Raw genomic sequence first — 17,424 nt, 5'->3', positions numbered from 1 at the left:
AAGTTTTTCTCTGTTTTTATAAAGTTGTTAAACAGACAATAAATAAAAATAAATAAATATCCTCGAGTTTGGACTGCTATTTTGAAAAAAAAACAATTAAAAATGCTGTAGAAGCTGAAGAACATGTCAAACATTTCCAAATGACGACTAATCAATCATATCTAGATCTATATCTCATCTCATTGGTAATGAAAATAATTATCTTTTTTCTTTTGCTTCATTGTGTGTGTGTGTGTGTGTGTGTGTGTGTGTGTGTGTGTGTGTGTGTGTGTGTGTGTGTGTGTGTGTGTGGGTTTATTCCTTCCTTCCTAGGCATGTCCTCAGACTGGTACCCAAACCTGGACTGGCTCAAGGAGAGCTGCCGCATCGCTACCAGCTACAACTGGGCTGACGTAGACCTCTCCCCATTTCAAGGTAACGCACACGCAGTCATGGTGTCAGTGTGAACAGCATCCAAAATGAACATTGATAAAGCTGTCTACTACTACTGTTTCGACACGGTAAAAATTGATAAAATGCTTACTATGCCGATCAGTTCCTTTGATTAAACCATTATGATTCCTCTCTGCGCTTTCATATGCGCTCGTCCTTGAGGCACAATATTCTAACATCCAGCGTCGTAATAGTACTGGCCTAATAAAAGTCATTATCCTGCATCTGAGAGCTTGCCCTCTCTGTTTCTCTCACACACACTGTCTCCCTCCCTCCCAATTGTATAATGTGAATAATCCAATTAGGCCCCGGCTCAGTAACAGCCTCTTATCACGGTCAGCGCACAAAGCCGACAACATCCACACACGATGGATGACGACGGCTGGTCTTGGAACACACTGGGCCCGCTGCCTCCCTCTCTCTCTCCTCCTGCAGCGCTTGACCTCCATCACACTGTCGTAATGCCACCCTCTGCCCTCTCTGGCTCATTTCCAGAGAAGGGGGGAATCTGCTCTCCGTCGCCACCATACACAAGCCATATGAATTTGATTTTGGGAAATGTCTGTTGGCATGCTGTGAATTAAGCTTAGGTGTGTCTACGATGTGCCTTTTGTAAGGATATTTGCTGCGTTTAATTAATTTATCATTTATAGGATGTTAAGCATGTGGGATATTCTGATTTTGATACCAGTGTTGTCAATTAGTCCAATTATACAATAAAAGACTAGCATTGTAATGTAATTTAAAGGAAAAGCAACAGTTAATGCAAGATAATATAGATTTAATAATGGAACCCATTTTTAAATCAGTGCATACTTTATATTCTCCCTACAACCGTCATCATGTTATCCCGGTATTTCATCAAATTGTTATACCCACTGGAGACTTTTAAACTATAGTTCAGATCCTGAGAAACGAAACATGTCATGAAAATAAAACCATGCTCAAGACATTTATAATTTCATAATTTCATAAATCATATATTATCATATATCACAACTGTGCTGCCATGGTACTGTCAACAGTTAGAGAATGTGAAGTTGTTAAACAGTAAAAGTACAAATAGGATACATGTATACCTTTTTACGATTAAAGATCTAAAGTTAGAGGAAAAGTACGTCACATGTGGAACCTCCAGGCCCATCTGTGCCTCCTCTGTGTGTCTGCAGGTCTGAAGGAGAGCATGCGGCAGGCGGAGCTCAACAACTGGTCGCTGGACGCCGCGCAGATGTCCGACCTGTGTTCCTCCATTAACCAGTTCTTCACTGCCACAGGGGTGATCCCCCCGCAGGGCGCCACCCACCCTCAACCTCAGGTCCAACACCCGACACCACCAGGAGCCCCGCAGCACCCCGCCCAGCCGCACGGGGCGATGCACCCGAAGGCCAGCCAGCACAATCAGCACGGCCAACACAACCAACACCACCAACACATCAGCACGGGTACAGAGCTATATTCAAACTCTGACAAATATTTAGTTTAGACGTTTCTAATAATACAGTGTATCTGTCAGAGTTTTTGTGAAAGAAAAATGCTTAAACATTATCATAACATGAGTTATTCAGAGTCTTTACCGTTTCTGCACCTGCTGTGCTGGGAGCTGAATTACGGTCTCCCTCCTCACTGGGCCATTGTTTGCCCATTATAGATTTACAAGGGAATTATGGATGTTGTCAGCTTCATGGCAAACCGAGTAGAGCTATGAAGACGAGGGGATATTTTCACCAGTGGGAGATCCGGCACATTCTGTAGGATTTCTCAGGCTTAGCATAATATGGCAGTAAAACTGCACCAGACAGCAGCTTGTGTTCTGCGGAGACACATAGCATGTGTGAAAGTCGGGATACTAATCTGACAGTTAGTCATTGCCCTTTTGTCTGTTCCCCCACAGGAAACATGTACATAGACTTGAGACAGAACATTTCCTCTCTGATGGGCCCGCCAGGATACCCGCACATCTCTCCAATGAGCAACACGGCTCCCACCTTGACAGGTGAGTCCTCCATCGCTCTTTATACAGGTTAGGAGGAGGAGGAGGAGGAGGAGGAGGCGGGAGGCAGAGTATATGTTTGCAAACTGTTTTTTTATCACACAGATTTACAGTAATATTAATCTTTGGTTTGAAAGCAAAAATGCAATGCCAAGGTTGTGTGCCAACATCAAAAGTGTGTTTGTGTCAAACTGCAGGAAGGTACAGTTCACCACAGAGAATAATAAATGGTCCTTTTGAAACAAGGCTTGCTCAGGATATGCCACATAAATCAGTTGTCTACCAGAAGGTGCCACAATGTAGGTTTTATCCAGTTTTGAACCACATTTTAATGATACACTTTTTAAATCTTGATTATTTTAACTATGTCTTAACATAGGATAAAGAACATTTGCTATGTAACATCGAGATCTTAAGCTGGCAGAGAAACAAGTTGAGCAAAACACACAGAAACACTAACTCAGCATTATTTAGTGTTTTATATAGTGTATTCCAATGTTTGGATTACTGAGCCCATTTGTTTTAGAAAGTGGTACTTTGGATAAATCTGATCCCACTAAAAAGAGACCTGAACGTCTGAATCTTTAGTTATCAGAAAACAAAGGACAGCCAGCATTAGCGGCCACCATTAGAGACACTAGTGGCAGAAAATGTCATTTTATGTGTCTAATGCTTCTGTTCTACCCCCATGGACAGGTCACCTCAGCCAGCTGAGCCAGCAGCACAGGCTGCCTCTGGGGCACTTCCAGGTGAGACGCATGCTCGCTGCAGACGACATCCAGGACGACTTTGACTGGGACTCCATAGTTTAAACTGAGCTGCTGTTTTAACAGAGGGATGAAGAGATGGAGGGACATGGGATGACAGGTGAGGCATGGAACAATCTGACCTCCTTTCACCTGAGTGAAAAAACAGAAGACAATCCAACAGAAAAAAACAAACAAACGGAAATATTTTTTCTGATCTTGCTGGCCTTTTTGTTCCCCTGATACAAGTGGATGTTGAGTATAAAGACAATCATAAAAAAAAAGACTTACATGGGATTGGACCAAACTGAGATTCGAATACAACGTCCAAAGCAAAAAGACATCTGAAGCTTTCTGAATTGTGTCACGTCGTGTCCCCATAGTGCCAACAGGGTAACAAATCGCCAAAGTGTTGTCAAAATTGTCTGTGAATTGCTTTCTCTTTGTTTTCTTAAATCTTTTGTGTTTCCTGCTACAACTTCTGTCTGCAAAGTTTCAGCGCCTGTACCTGCAAGGAATAGATACCTGTTCTCCAAACTCCCACCAGAAAAATCATCGTTCACTCACTTTCAACATTTTCATCCTTTCTTTTTCTCGTCACATCTGCTTTTTCAATCAGTACTGGGCATCTGCGGGGCTGTGGCTCTTTAAAATTGCAGTTAGAAGGAGGATTTATGAAGCAGGAAGTAATGACAGTGCACCTGTTCAGCCTGAATCATCAGTGGTTGAGTGAAGCGCCACCTGGTGGGTTAAACAGGTTAAATCCCTTTGGTCTATGCACCACAATCTGTTCATTTTTTTGTCCTTGTTCTGTCTCTTTGGAAATCCACTTTAATTTGATCACTTTAAATGTTGTTAGTGCGTGTTTAACAGTCCACGTTACCATGTTCTCAGGGTGTTACATTCATAAAACATGTCAGACCAACACAAAGACATTTACATCTCCGTATGTGAAGTTACCGTGTGTTGTTGGGTGCTGTCACTTCCTGTTGGTGGACAGCGAGCCTAAAAAATTGAACATTTTCATTTGTCACCTTATAAGCTAACTGATAGAAAAATACTGTGGAATAAGCTTTTCAGTCGCTCAACCAATAGCCACTAATTCAAATGACTTTGTAAACAAGGATGCGTCGTTTTCCGGAATATAATTTGGTTTTCCAAGAGTAAAGGTTTTTGGGAAAGTGCATATCAATTACGACCAGGCAGTGTTTTGCACAACATTAGACTTGATAGCATCTGGTGAATGAAAGAAGTAAAATAATAATATGAACATTTTATTTCTTGGATTCAAAAGAGGTTTGAAAAAAAGTAGATAAACAAAGGGGAGCGAAGTCTGAACAAAAATGCTCAACTTTTCTTACTGTGATGTATAATTTTTTCTGTGTGTACAAGTGTGTATAGTCCTCTCTGATTTCATTAAGCGTACAGCTAAAAAAATACACAAAATAAACCATTTTTTTATTAAGTGGGTACAAAGCGAAACATGGGACCTTAAAGTGCTCTTCTGTTTGGAAGATCTCAGTGATTGTTCAAATGGTCTAAACAAGGTCTCATCACAAAGGAAAAAAAAAAAAATACTCTTCATTTTTTGCCATTAAATGCTGTATTACAGTGACCAGCATATATGAATATATTGTATGTTTGTGTGTTGTTGTCCATGTAAATAACGCTATGTTACTCCTATGTTTGCCCTTGAAAAACAGATTGAAAAGAGAACAGCAAATGGAGAGAAAGTATTTTGTTATTTGTCCGTCAGGAGACACAAGTATGTAAATATCTTCAGCATATTGTAAATAAGTGATAAAAAAAAAATACCATTGGCGTTTTGTGTGTTATAAATAATCTGTGTATGGCAGTTCAGCAGTTAAAATCTGTTTCAGTGTTTATTATTAAAATGTCATTGACCATTTTTACGGCGCTAACCTCACTTCTGCTGTCGTTATTTCCTCAGCTGTCGGCATGTTTAAAACAACAGAAAACGTTAAATTATGCTGGAAAAGTTCTATAGTTGACTCTTTATCCAACATACTGCTGTGATCTATCAGAGCTTGTAAAAATATAAATGATTCAGGTAAAAAAAAAGACAGAGAGAGAGAGACTTGATAAAGTTCCCTCTAGCTTGTTGTCCAACAGGTGTCAGCCTAGTGCCAAGCAACAGTTTGTTTGCCCTCCATCGCATGTAAACTAAGCAGACCACCCATGCTTGTCGGTGTGAAAGTCACACAATGTTCTAACTGTATTTACGGCTCCTTTTCACGGCACAAACCTGCTTAAAAAGCTGCCTTCTCTTGCTACCGTCTGTCAGCAACAGATGCACGCTGTCACTTTTCTCTGTGACGGCCATGTTGATCATTTAAAAGATAAATGCAGATGCTGTCTGCTGTGGAACAGCTCAGAATTGTGATATGCAACATCAAGTGAAGCTGTGTTCAGTTGCAGACACTTTGTTGGCCGCCAACTCTGTGATTAAGCATTATTTTAGACCTCTGTTTACATCTTGCTCCATTCATTCAGAAAGCATTTTAAACGCCTGGTGCTTTAATTGTGTGAGCTGCACAGTTATAGTTTAAAGAGCCTGTCTTGTCTTTATAAATAATACAACGGTCTATTTATTGGTGTTTTCCAAGTGTGTTTGTGTGTGTGTGTACAGATTGCTGGGTTTGCAAACAGGGGGCCTGGCTTTCCACCAAGATGAGAGCCTGTCCCGCTCGGGGCTGGACCACGAGGGGCTGAAGCCACCTTACTGCCCCAATCCGGACTCCCTCCTCCCAACCCAACCTGCCCCTTGCTCCTCAACCGGCCCAGCCCACCACCAGTACCAGCACCCCTCCTCCACTCTCAGTCACTCACACACACTCTCTTTTCGCTCTCCTGCTGTGTGCCAGTCCCTCTCTCCCCCTCCACTTCCTCAAAGTGGCCACAGCTCCTCTCTTTTCTCTTGTCCTCTTCACATCCCTCCACCACTCTTTCTTCCTCCAGTAGAGAGCAACTGCCTATTCCTCCTCAACTCTGCCAGTTAAACGGATCTCAGGCCGCTTCTTTCCCCTGACGACTTTATCTTTATTCTTGACCTTTTTTTTGTTGGGTCCTTCAGCCCTTCCCGTCCGGAGAGGCCGGTTGGTGTGTGTGTCTGGCGTGTGTGCAAGGGCTCCGGTGTCGTGCTCTTTGCCCTGAGGGAGTCCCCTAAAGGTTGTGACTGGAGGAGAAAACTTTTCACCACAATGAATGTTCAACTGCTGCTCCTGTTGGCCCTGGCTGGCCCTTTCTGCGCCTTCACACATGCAAGTAAGTGAAAACTCTCTGCTATCCCCGTCCTGCCATTAGCACACTGTGTCCCCTTGCTCCCTCTGTCTCCATGTGCCCACCCCACGACATTCTTTGTCTGTTTTAACCTCTGCTGATTGAATAATAACACTTTAAATGCTGGTTTTAAAGGATAAATTAAACACAATTTTTAATTTGTGTATTTATTTACTAATTCATAAAGACTTTTGTTATTTTAAAATGTTTTAATTGTTCACTATCACTGTAAACTGCCTCTGAAAACAGCCAGCTGTATTCTGGCCCATATGTTCCACCTAAGCCGGGAATCACTCATCCAAAGTCTTGGTCAAGGGTGTTAATTTAACAAAGAGGGGCCAACTGAAGTGGATAGCCTGTTCTGATTTAAACATTTGAACTCCCTCCATCTCTCTCTCTTTTTCCTTCTCACGCTACGTCTGAGCTCTTGAGAAACAGTCTGATTTGCAGTCACTGAGGGGAAATGTGATGTAATAGCAGGAGCCCTGCTGCCTCGTGTCTGTAAATTCTTGGCACTGGCAAAGAAAAGAAAAGAAAGGAATATCCTTTGGAAGACTCCCAAACTAGCGCTCATACTCATCGAGGGAGGGATGTGGTCTGTAAACTGTAACACACACTGGTCACATTTATCTGAAAGATTATCCACCGGCTCCCATTTCTCTCTCACTGCAACCACTTTCATGCCTTTCCTCTCTGCTTTCTCCATGTTTCTCATGTCTTTCTGCTTCCCTTCCTGCGCCTTGACCAGCAGTGTTTGCCCAGCAAGCAAGCGGCAGGCAGGGGAGGGGGGTGTGGCTGAGGCCTGAGGGAACTGTAGGGCAGGGCTGCTTAGCGTGCGGGTATTAATAGAGAGAGGCTCTATATTTAAGAGGGTCATATGGATGAGAGAGGAGCAAGCGACGAAAAGAGAGAACACCCGGTACGTGATGAGCTTCAAGAGGCGCCCCACCCTCTTTCACCCGCATGTTGTCAGTCCGTGCAGCACGCCACCCCTTGGCATTTACCCATCTTTGGTGGGGTATCAAGCTTTACCACTTAACCCCCCCCATTCTAACCCCCCACCCCCCCAAACTCTCTTAATAGTCTCCCGCCTTCCACCAACTCTCTGCCCCCTTTCCCTGTTCCAGCTTGATGAGTCTCTGGACCCCGGGGGACAAAATTGGTGTCGGCACAGGGGGAGCAGAGAGGGGCTGGGTCTATTTTTAAGCAACAACCTTTACCGGTAGGAGACGACGTGCCTGCACCATTACCAAGGAAGTTTACTCTTCAATTAAAAAAAAAAAGTCCTTAAACTTTCAGAATCAATCTCAGCTTCAGTTTTCCCAAGAAAAGAGGAAACAAAGAAAATAGCTCCACATCCATCATGCCTCTCAAATGGGGGGCTTTTAAGTTCTCGCGCCTGCTCACTTAACTAGCAAGCCCCATGTATCCTGTAAAACCCTGCACCTCCTCCCTCACACTGCTGCCCCCCCCCGCCGGTCTCCTTCTTAATGAGTTTTGTCTGCCTCTCTGGGCCTATAACGTCCCCGTCACATCTGGCTGCTGAAGGGAGAGGTCAATGGCCTTTGTCCGTGCCCACTTCTAGAAATGACTCAAATGTTGCGCTCATACTCCAAATATGAGACACATGCTGGTAAAGAGGGACCATTACAGAAGGAGCACTTCTCACGTAAACCCAGTCTCGTTTTGAGCAAAGAAACACCCAGTCATACTTCCAAAGTTTTCCACAAGGAGAAAGAAACATCTGTTTATGGAAAGAAGTCTGAGAACGTTTGAGCGGGGACCAAGCCCAGGCCCTGACGCTGTAGCAGTGCGTCAGAGTAATGTATGTTTTTTTTGTGTGTGTGTCTACTCTGTGAGCACAACACACAAATGTCTCATATCTTTAGCACCTATGTGTGCAGCAGGGTGAGACACGGTGCAAGAGAAAGTAGGAGAAGAAAAAACAGGGCTGCAGACTAAGGAACACTTACACAACTGGGCGGGTGTTTTTATGGAGTGGGAGTTGAATTTGAAGGTTAGCGAGATTACCAATACATTACATTAAGAGGCTAGTTTGATTAAATTGTAAGTCTTAGGTGTTTAGTTTAAAAAAAGGAAGAGTAGGGAGTAAGAAGGCTTAGAGTGATGCCACAGCACGATCTGTTTGTTTTGTAATTTCTACAGTGGCTGCATTTAAAGTCATCCATGCCCTGATTCATTACATTTTAGGAATTTAATCAGACCTGTTAGGACTAAGATTAAAGGCCCATTTATCTGGACCCGTTTCTGCCCCTGGCAATGGAGTCCAGATGGGACCTACTGCATGTTCTCCTATCTAAGTAAGACCAGGAGGAGAACAAAAAAATCAGTTCCTGTACGAGAGTGGACGCTCATTGTGATAAGACTGGCTGAGAATATTCCACTCCAGTCTGTCTCATGCTTTACAATCCCCCAGAGTGCAATGCATGGCACACCCCAGTATCTCCACAGCTGACTCCTACTTGTGGAGCGGGGGGGTGGGTTACACCGTGCGGCATCTCGTCAAAGTGCGTTCAGATGGGCAGGGCGCCTATCTCTCTCACATTTCGCTCCTCGAGCGCCGAAAAAACATTCCTGGGCTCCAAAGGTGGACACACTCCCTCACACCGTCTGCACGACCCTTTCACTCCCACACAAGACTGTGAATTTGCAACACACACACACACAAACACAAAAGAGGGGCCTCAGTGACAGCTGATTGTAATCGTAATGGATGGAAGCTGCTACTCCCTTCTTTCCTGTCTCACACTGTATATCGTTGTGTGCCTCCCTCACTCTCACACTCTCACTGGAGGTTTTATTTATGCCAGGCAGGAGTGGAGCCTCATGGTACCCTCCCTCCACCTCTTTCTCACAGCTTTTTGGTGTATTCCTGTGACTCGTACTTTAAACTGTTTTTGCCTGCCTGTTACGCCTCTCTGACCCTGCTTGTATATCTTTTCCCATCCCTAAATCTTATTAAAGGTTGTTAGGCTTATTTGAAAAGGCCAGTCAATCAAGGGACTTGTTTATCAGGCACTACTCTTCAGGGCTGTTTCGCTGTCATAACATTTTTTCTTCCAGATTAGTAGAAAGAAAATATCCTCCATACACTTTAAGGTGTTTATTTTACTACTTGAGTTTGTAGATTTCTCCTAAATATCTTTCCTGAGTAAATCAAATCTATTTTTACAGAGAGTATCATCACCAGTACTCTTCTTTTTGTTTTTATGAAATCTTAACTTTCACATCTTGAGTGAAAAAATGTTTTTAAAACCAATGAATGAACCCTTTAATACATAGATAACATACACACACTCATACACATAGACACGATCATTACTGCATGAACTCACTGCAGCTTGCTTGCGTTGGTTAACTGGTAGGAGGATTTTCTGGCAGTTTCATGCTTCACGTGGTAATGGATGTGAGGGAGCATGTGTGGTCAAAATGATGTAATGGTGGGTAAAATGACCCGGGTGAACCACTGAAAAAATGTGGAATAATAATGGCAACGCCACAGTTACGTAAATGTGTTTTAGTCCAGGTCTGGTCTTCTTTATATTGCTGGGATGAATAAGAAACTTGAGCTCCATCCAATTCTCCTGTATTTTCATTGGCTGAGGGGTGCATGTGTGTCCGAGTCTCTTCATAGTGCCCCCAGAGTTCTAAGGTTTTAATGAGTTGACATGGTGCTCACATATCTAGTGACTGGTTGACCTAGAAGTCCTCAGCAGCTTTAGGGGTCCTGTTCTGAATCTGATCCTGTGCTCTGAGGATTAACAGAGGGTCACTTACACACATGCTAACCATACACACTGACATCTTACTGTGAGCAAAGACAGCAAACCAGAGACAGACCACAATAAAATCAAGCAACAGAAATGACTTGGGGCTGTTCCCGCTCTCTCAAAGGTTTCAGCAACAGCAAACCTATCCTAAGGGAGTGGCAGGGTCATGGGGAGAGAGATGGAGAAGAAGTAGATTAAAAGAATGAGAAAGGATGTGGAGCGCAGCAGTCTTACTGTGTTACTCACTAATGCAGCTGTATTAACCCCAGATACTCCACACAGTGGGGAGGAAATACTACTCGGAACTAATGGTGGGAACTGTACACATAATGAAACAATTGTTAGTGGATGTTGAGGGGGCGATTACACATAGCGCACGGCCATGCTCTGTGAAGCACAGACCATTTTGTCATCGCTTTACAGACTTTCCAAACAAACAGTCTGGGTCGTGTTTTTTAAACCCCCCTCCCCCCCAGTGGGAACAAATGTTTTGTTATATTTATCCAGCCTGTTGCTAATGAACACGATAGCCAACACAGGACTAGGAATAACTGCACCGGTTGTTAGCCCATTCAAAGTTATTTTTACCCCTGTAAAGTATTCTCTATTATTTCAAGTATTTAGAGCAATTGGAGAAAACGGAGATGGAGAAAGCATGATGTCAGACGCTAAGTTTAGAAGACATTTCTCGCATCTACAGGATGTTTCAGGGAGAAGTAGTTTTACAGGATTTTCACTCTATAGAGCTTTCAGGCCAGCGTCTTGTCAGTGGAAAGTTAACTGTAGACCGTAATTTTGGTGCCACTCTGAAATCTATCTCCTCGAATTAGAAGCTGCGCTGTCCAGGCGTAGCTTTCAGTTGTGGCTGGGAGGATGTTGAACGTGGGGAGATGTAGCTAGGGTTATTGAAGGGAAATGATTAGGTTAAACCCAGCCTGCTTCATAGTCCAGACCTTGATGAAAGACACCAGGATAAATGCATGTCTTGTTGCAGATGGTAATCATAAAATGGGAGCCTCAGTTTGACTGCAGGCACTGAAAGTCTTTGGAGATCTCATTAAACCTATTTACATATTATTTTTCCAAAATGTAAATCAAGATACGATAATTTTACATATCTATTGATTTTTTTAAAAAGCGAAAAACTAAAGTAGTAGATGCTTTAAATAAATATGGCTGACATGCCCTGAAAGTGTTCAGTCCACCATTGAATCAAACCTTCCTGGGTCTTCCTGAAACAAAGCAAGTTATTTTGATCAGGCATTGTCCCTGCTGCCCCACCCTGCCCCCATTAATGGACGGAGGGTTAACAAGTGTTCCGGTGCTGTCCTCACAGGCTGCGCACCCCACAGGAAATGAGGCAGAGGATGTGGCATGCCCTCTTGCAGGCACAGAGCTTTAAAGACAGGATGGAGGGGTGGAGGAGTCATAGGGTGTGGTGGTCACGGAGCCATGTGTTGGCGATGCTAGTCATGTGAGAGGGAGAAAATGTCATGCCATATTCTTTTTGACCTTTGTTGTACCCATCCTGACAGAAAGGGGGCTATTTTATGTGTCAGCTACCTGTCTTGGACCTGGGTCACTATGACAAAGATAAATTAATATTATAATTTATTTTCCCTTTGTATGATTGTTCACATATCAAAACCAAAATAGGAAGTTCAATTAAGTGTATATATATTTTGAGAATATTGTAGGACTTTGTCTTCAAGGAAAATGCAAATACTATTTATAATAGTAATATTTTTATTATGTATTTTGAGTTTCTAAAAAGTTATGTTTAATAAAGTTGAAGTGATTTTTTTTTTATATATCTAAGAGGGTTGACAGAATATACCAGTATTTACGATAACCGTAACTGATGTATATAAAAAAGAAAAATGTATAAAATGTTGGTAAACTATATTGTGTTAATAATCTAGCGCCTTTAAATCATATATGTTTCTTTCTTTGTGTTATTCTCTTACCCCACTACAGCACTCACAAAGGGTTATTAATTGAAAATGTTCAATTGATACCAGGATAATATCATTATTGTAAATTATTTTTACCACCATAAACATTTTGTGAAATCTGATGTTGTAATTGAAAGAAAGATGCACTTTTATTAATCCCTGTGGGGAAATTCAAGAATTTTGCATTTGTCCCATCCTAGTGTTAGGAGCAGTGGGCTGCTATATGTACGGCGCCCGGGGAGTAGTGTAGGGAACGGTGCCTTGCTCAGGGACACCACGGTAGCACTTGGTCTTTCAGGGACTTGAACTGGTGACCAGGCCGAGCCCCTGACCACTTTGTCACCACCGCCCCAATTGTGATGTTTCACGAACAGAGTATTAGATTAGTAAATTGTATTCCTATATACTAAAACATGTGACCTCTCCCGGCAGGCCCCACAGAGATCCCCTCAGACCTGGGTGTTGTCGATGAGATTGTAGAGGACGTGGTCCCTGATGTCACCGAGGCTCCAAAAGAGGAACTCTCTGTTTTCACCGGTCCTCCTGCAACTGAAGCAGCAGTGGCGGCAGCTGAAGAAGAAGTGGCAACAGAAGCGCCCCTGGTAGCAGAAGAAGAAGTAGCAACAGAAGCAGCTGTAGTAGCAGAAGAAGAAGTCACAACAGAAGCAGCCGTAGTGGAAGACGTTGTAGAAGCTGTCACAGAGGAGGTGCTTCCTGCAGTTGAAGTCAACACTGAGGAGGCCGTCGTTGAGACAGAGGCTGCTGCTACTGAAGCCCCAGAGGCCCCAGAAACCCTCGTCACCGACCCCGCTGTAGTGGACACCGCAGCCGCCACTGAGGCAGCGGTGGAAGAGGACGTTGCGACAGATGCCGCCGTGGTAGAGGGGGGAGACGATGTGGTCGTTGAAGGAGGCACAGAGGGTGAGGAGTGTGCGGGGTGGAAACTGGGGTTGTGTAAAGCTGGTACCTTTAAATCAGGTGTTACAGTTAACTGATATCATACTGCAGACACTCTGTCGTCTGTGTGTCTGGCAGTGTCAAAAAAATAGTTTAAAAGCTACAAACAACTAAAAGAGATAGATGGATAGATAAATAGATAGTTAGTATTTACTGATGTACTTATGTACTTTGTTTTCCAAGAGACAAAACTATTTTTATTCATACAACAAATACAACTGCAATTTAAGGTGCTCTCACTGGTCTACATATAACACACTACAGATTTAGTCTTAAAAGTGTTTAAGTGTAGTAACTCTTGTCCTTCTGTCCCACAGAGGGCCTGAGTTCTGGCACAGTGGTGGGCATCGTGATTGGCGCTCTGTTGGCGATGATTATCGTCATTGCCGTGGTGATTGCTGTAGTGAGGAGAATGGGAAAATACTCGTAAGTACCTCACAAACACACACCAACACACACACAGCTTGAATCCATGTGAATGCAGGCAGTTTTATTGATGTTGTGCAGTGAGTCATCACTTCTGGCTTCCTCTAAATATGGAGCGAAAGAACCCGCATGAGCGTTTATTCATCACTGACACATCCCATGATGAAATAACACAGGCAGTGATGTAATGGCTCCTGGAAAGAGAGCTGTTCTGTGTGATATGATGACCCTGGCATGCAAAACACCAACTGCAGAGCATTTGGACCATAGTTGGTCTCTGCTGTTAAACATATTCCAACATCCATCTTCCTTCGAGAGCCCTAGAGTTCCCATCGGAGTGACAGCGTTCCCACAAACCACACCCTCCCCTCTGAGAAAACTGTCATGAGCTGCATGTCTTGCTAATGACGGATGTTTCTTGTGTCACAGGTCTGCCAAGAACAAAAAACCCGGGAAGAGCGTTATGGTTTCTGTAAATTTCTCAGTCTTGATTCCTTCATTTAATCGGTTTAACCCCCTCATGTCCCTAAATCACAAAAGTGTAACATTCTCCTCTTCCGCAAAACCCACCAACTAAGGTTGATGCATATTGCTGCTTTTGCTGACACAGTCCCATGGCCCAAGTGATTTTTGGAATTAGCTTAGTTACTGAATCACTGTCGGTTTTTGTGGCCAATGGTCTTCCATCAGGCTGGTTTTATTCGAGCCGCAGAAACAAAGGGTCTGTGTGGGTCAGAAGTGCGGCAGCATGTGTTCAACTTCTGTTTGGTGTTTAACTGAATACCTAATTATCAGTATTTCTGTGATTGTTGCTCTATTTTGAAAAAGTTTATTTTACTGTACATGTGGTCCAAAGACTAATTGTGTCTACTCCCAAACAACCTGACTTTAAACCAAAATGTCTCCCTTTCAAAGGTTTTTATAAACACTTTTTTTATGTAAACCTGTTTCTTTTTTGTATTTCATATTTCCTTTTTTGTATTTTTTAAACTTGAATGTTTTAATGATATTTTTTATTATTAATCAAAACAGGTGTACAAATTAATCATCTTTAACTACTGAAACTCAGATTCTCTTACTACTATAGCAATAATCCTGCTTTTTCAATCACACACTGACTCTCTTGTTTTTGATCCCGCAGCCCTTGAGGAAAAAGTCGGCCAAGCAGCCTGAGCGCACAAAGTTCTGGAAATTCTGAACTACTGAACTGTGACGTCATTCGCGATCATTAAAACAAGCACGACACCAGAACTAAACTAATCTAACCAGGACTCTGGACTGTTGCCAAAAAAGAGGGGGAGGGAGGCTTGTGTGTGTTAATGTATGTACTGTATGTATGGGAGACAAAACATCCTCACCTCCCCCCGCTACCTTCCTGACCTATCCACCCCCCCCCCCGCCCCCCCCCTCTCTCCCTCCCCCATTCCCCCAACCCCCAACCCAGGAGCTGATAAATAAAACGCTCTGTCCTCCCCTACTCCCCTGGAGAGAACAAAACAAGGTGACGACAGGATGTCACACAGAATTTGAGGCCTTTTCAAATGTTCAATCAAACAAACTGTAGGAAAGATGGGGTGGGGGTGGGGGTTATCTGACTACTAGGGATTAAATCTCTCTCCTTTTTAAAGAGTGACTGATTGAGATCGGCATGAAAGGACATTAAAAATGGAAAGTACTGACAAAACGAAATGGAAATTTAGAACTCATTGAAGGTGAGAGCAGGAGAGGAAGCAGGAGAGACTGCTACAAATTCCACAGAATGTATATACAATGCAAGGGGACTACACAGTATTCAGCTAATGACTTTCTCATATGTTGCAGTTGCATAGGCTAGCGTTTGATCATATGGAAGAATACACAGTACAAACAGGCAGCCCCAGGCTATTGTTGTGGCTAACAGACCTTTAAAGAAACCCTATGCACCAGTTAAACACATAATCCCATATAGCCAGATATGTTGGCCAACTGTATGAAGCACTGTGTGCAGAAGTTGTTTTGACATTATAACACACTCGTGAGCTCTGAGGGCTAGCAGAAAAAGAAAAGCCACCCTCATTTACAAGAGTAACGTGACATTCTGCCCACTTTAACACTGACATATAAAAACCTAATACATATCTGTGAAATTTAGCAGAAGGGTTTGTGCCACTGTCTCTGGTATTCTCTAGGTAGTTCGGGGGATTTTAACTTTTGAAGTGCATTATTAATGTGAATTACTTTTTAACTGCCACCCATTCCAAAAGAAAACAGCTTCCATGACTTCTTTCCTTATAAAGGCTTACACACAGCCAGTGGTTATATGACAACTTTATCTTGACAGTGTATTCATAGTACTTCTGTTGATAGTTAGTTTATCAGAACAGCCATCCGGTCTTTGAATTGAGCTAACCCCAGATTGCGTGCACAGGATGACATTTTATAGTTGCACTTGTAGTTTAAGTGCACAGTGTTAGGCAGCAATGCCATGTTTTGTAATTTTTTTTGCAATTGTAAGTGTGCTAAATGGGTGTACAAATAATGAAGTCTCAGCTTCGCTCCGCTTGCTTTACAAACTCGTTTAATATGTGCACTGAATGAGTGATGTAATGTTTAATGAATAGGCTTTTAGACACTGCAAATGTTTGCAACGACATGTCTTTGTTTCCCCTCCTCTGCTTCGCCACATATTATCAGTTCTAGGTCTTTAATTTGTGCCATCTGATTTGTTTGATCCCTTTTATTTAATTGCAGTGTTTTGTTCATACTGTTTCAATAAAAAACTGAAAACACTCTGAAAGCTCTCTATTGTATGAATCTTTTTCAAATATCTGTTTATTCTCCTCCATTTCCTATCAATTTGATTACGTACTTGCCTTGGCAATGCCTTTAAGTCAAAAACCTTCTTGAGCAACACTGTATTCAGTCAGGCCAAAATGCTTCTGACGGTTAAAATCTGAGACACTTGTTTTCTATTTGCAAATGCACTTCACACACATCAGTCACAAGCTTCCACAGAGGCAGCTTCCACTCTGATTGGCCCACTCAAGTAAAGTTACATTTTTAAAAAACAACCCCTCTTCAGCAGGCATACAAACAGCGCCAAATACGGAGGAACATATGGCCTCGGACCATTGGGGCGGTTACGCCCTCTGTCAGTTCAGTGTGTTTTTTATCTGATGTTGTGGACTTTTTCATACAGTGCTGTTAAGCTGAGGCAGGGCTCCAACAGTAGGCTGCGAGTCTCACAGAGATGCTCTGTGTCTGGCTCCCTCTCCTCCGTGTGGTTTTAGGCAGCAGCCCAAAGCCCTCCACCCCTGCCCGTGCCCCACCGGCGGGCTTCATAACTCTCTTTAGCTCACTCTCTCGCCTCAGACTGCGGGGAACAATGGAGTCTTTTGAGAGGGGCAGATGGAGAGGCTATGGGCCGTGGTTGTGAAGCTGCTCGCCAGCAGCTCCCCTCTCTCCCCTTCAGCACGGGGGGAATTCTGTACATCGCTGCAGGGTGGAGTCACTTCCTGGGTGGGCCTAGCATCGATCATGTGCTTTTACACACACACACACACACACACACACACACACACACACACACACACACACACACACACACACACACACACACACACACACACACACACACACTCTTAGAAATACTCTGAGACATAAATCACCAACTATGTGCCCTCTGTGCAGATGAACACATGGTTAAAGTATCATAACAGCCATGTTCCAGCAAAATGTCCCAGCAGAGGTAGCTATTAAGACACATTATAAAAGTGTGTGATTCACAGAGTCACAATCAGATTCATGACACACATGTCTATGTCTCATATTTAATTATAAGACTTAAA

General features: G+C 43.1%; 2 protein-coding genes across 5 annotated transcripts in view; both read left to right on the top strand.

Moving 5' to 3' along the window:
* LOC134871218 (forkhead box protein J3-like) overlaps positions 1-5,077 on the top strand; it is a 45,239-nt gene extending 40,162 nt beyond the window's left edge. For both annotated transcript variants that reach the window (XM_063894003.1, XM_063893924.1), the window contains exons 10-13: positions 313-414; positions 1,602-1,874; positions 2,324-2,425; positions 3,119-5,077. In XM_063894003.1, coding sequence (XP_063750073.1) covers positions 313-414; positions 1,602-1,874; positions 2,324-2,425; positions 3,119-3,234 — 593 coding nt within the window. In that variant the 3' untranslated portion in view covers positions 3,235-5,077. The remainder of the gene's footprint in view (positions 1-312; positions 415-1,601; positions 1,875-2,323; positions 2,426-3,118) is intronic.
* Positions 5,078-5,963: 886 nt separating this feature from the next.
* si:ch211-156j16.1 (uncharacterized protein LOC564557 homolog) lies at positions 5,964-16,373 on the top strand. 3 transcript variants are annotated; one of them, XM_063890428.1, is made up of 5 exons: positions 5,964-6,453; positions 12,647-13,135; positions 13,489-13,597; positions 14,027-14,063; positions 14,739-16,373. In XM_063890428.1, the coding sequence occupies exons 1-5, from the start codon at positions 6,390-6,392 to the stop codon at positions 14,793-14,795; spliced, it is 756 nt and encodes a 251-aa protein (XP_063746498.1). In that variant the 5' UTR covers positions 5,964-6,389; the 3' UTR covers positions 14,796-16,373. The 3 variants fall into 3 exon arrangements, with proteins under 3 accessions (XP_063746498.1, XP_063746497.1, XP_063746499.1); XM_063890427.1 differs by having other exon boundaries at positions 5,965-6,453; positions 14,027-14,069; XM_063890429.1 differs by lacking the exon at positions 14,027-14,063 and having other exon boundaries at positions 5,973-6,453.
* The last annotated feature ends 1,051 nt before the right edge of the window (positions 16,374-17,424 follow it).

This window comes from Eleginops maclovinus, chromosome 1 (genome assembly GCF_036324505.1).
Source record: "Eleginops maclovinus isolate JMC-PN-2008 ecotype Puerto Natales chromosome 1, JC_Emac_rtc_rv5, whole genome shotgun sequence".
Lineage (NCBI taxonomy): Eukaryota > Metazoa > Chordata > Actinopteri > Perciformes > Eleginopidae > Eleginops > Eleginops maclovinus.
This window is presented reverse-complemented; position numbering and strand designations above follow the sequence as displayed.

Excerpts from the sequence above, each read along its gene's own strand:
- si:ch211-156j16.1 (XM_063890427.1), top strand. The coding sequence starts at position 6,390 with ATGAATGTTCAACTGCTGCTCCTGTTGGCCCTGGCTGGCCCTTTCTGC. Across the intron at positions 13,136-13,488 it reads CGTTGAAGGAGGCACAGAGG|AGGGCCTGAGTTCTGGCACA; the intron begins GTGAGGAGTGTG and ends TCTGTCCCACAG. Across the intron at positions 14,070-14,738 it reads GGAAGAGCGTTATGGTTTCT|CCCTTGAGGAAAAAGTCGGC; the intron begins GTAAATTTCTCA and ends TTGATCCCGCAG.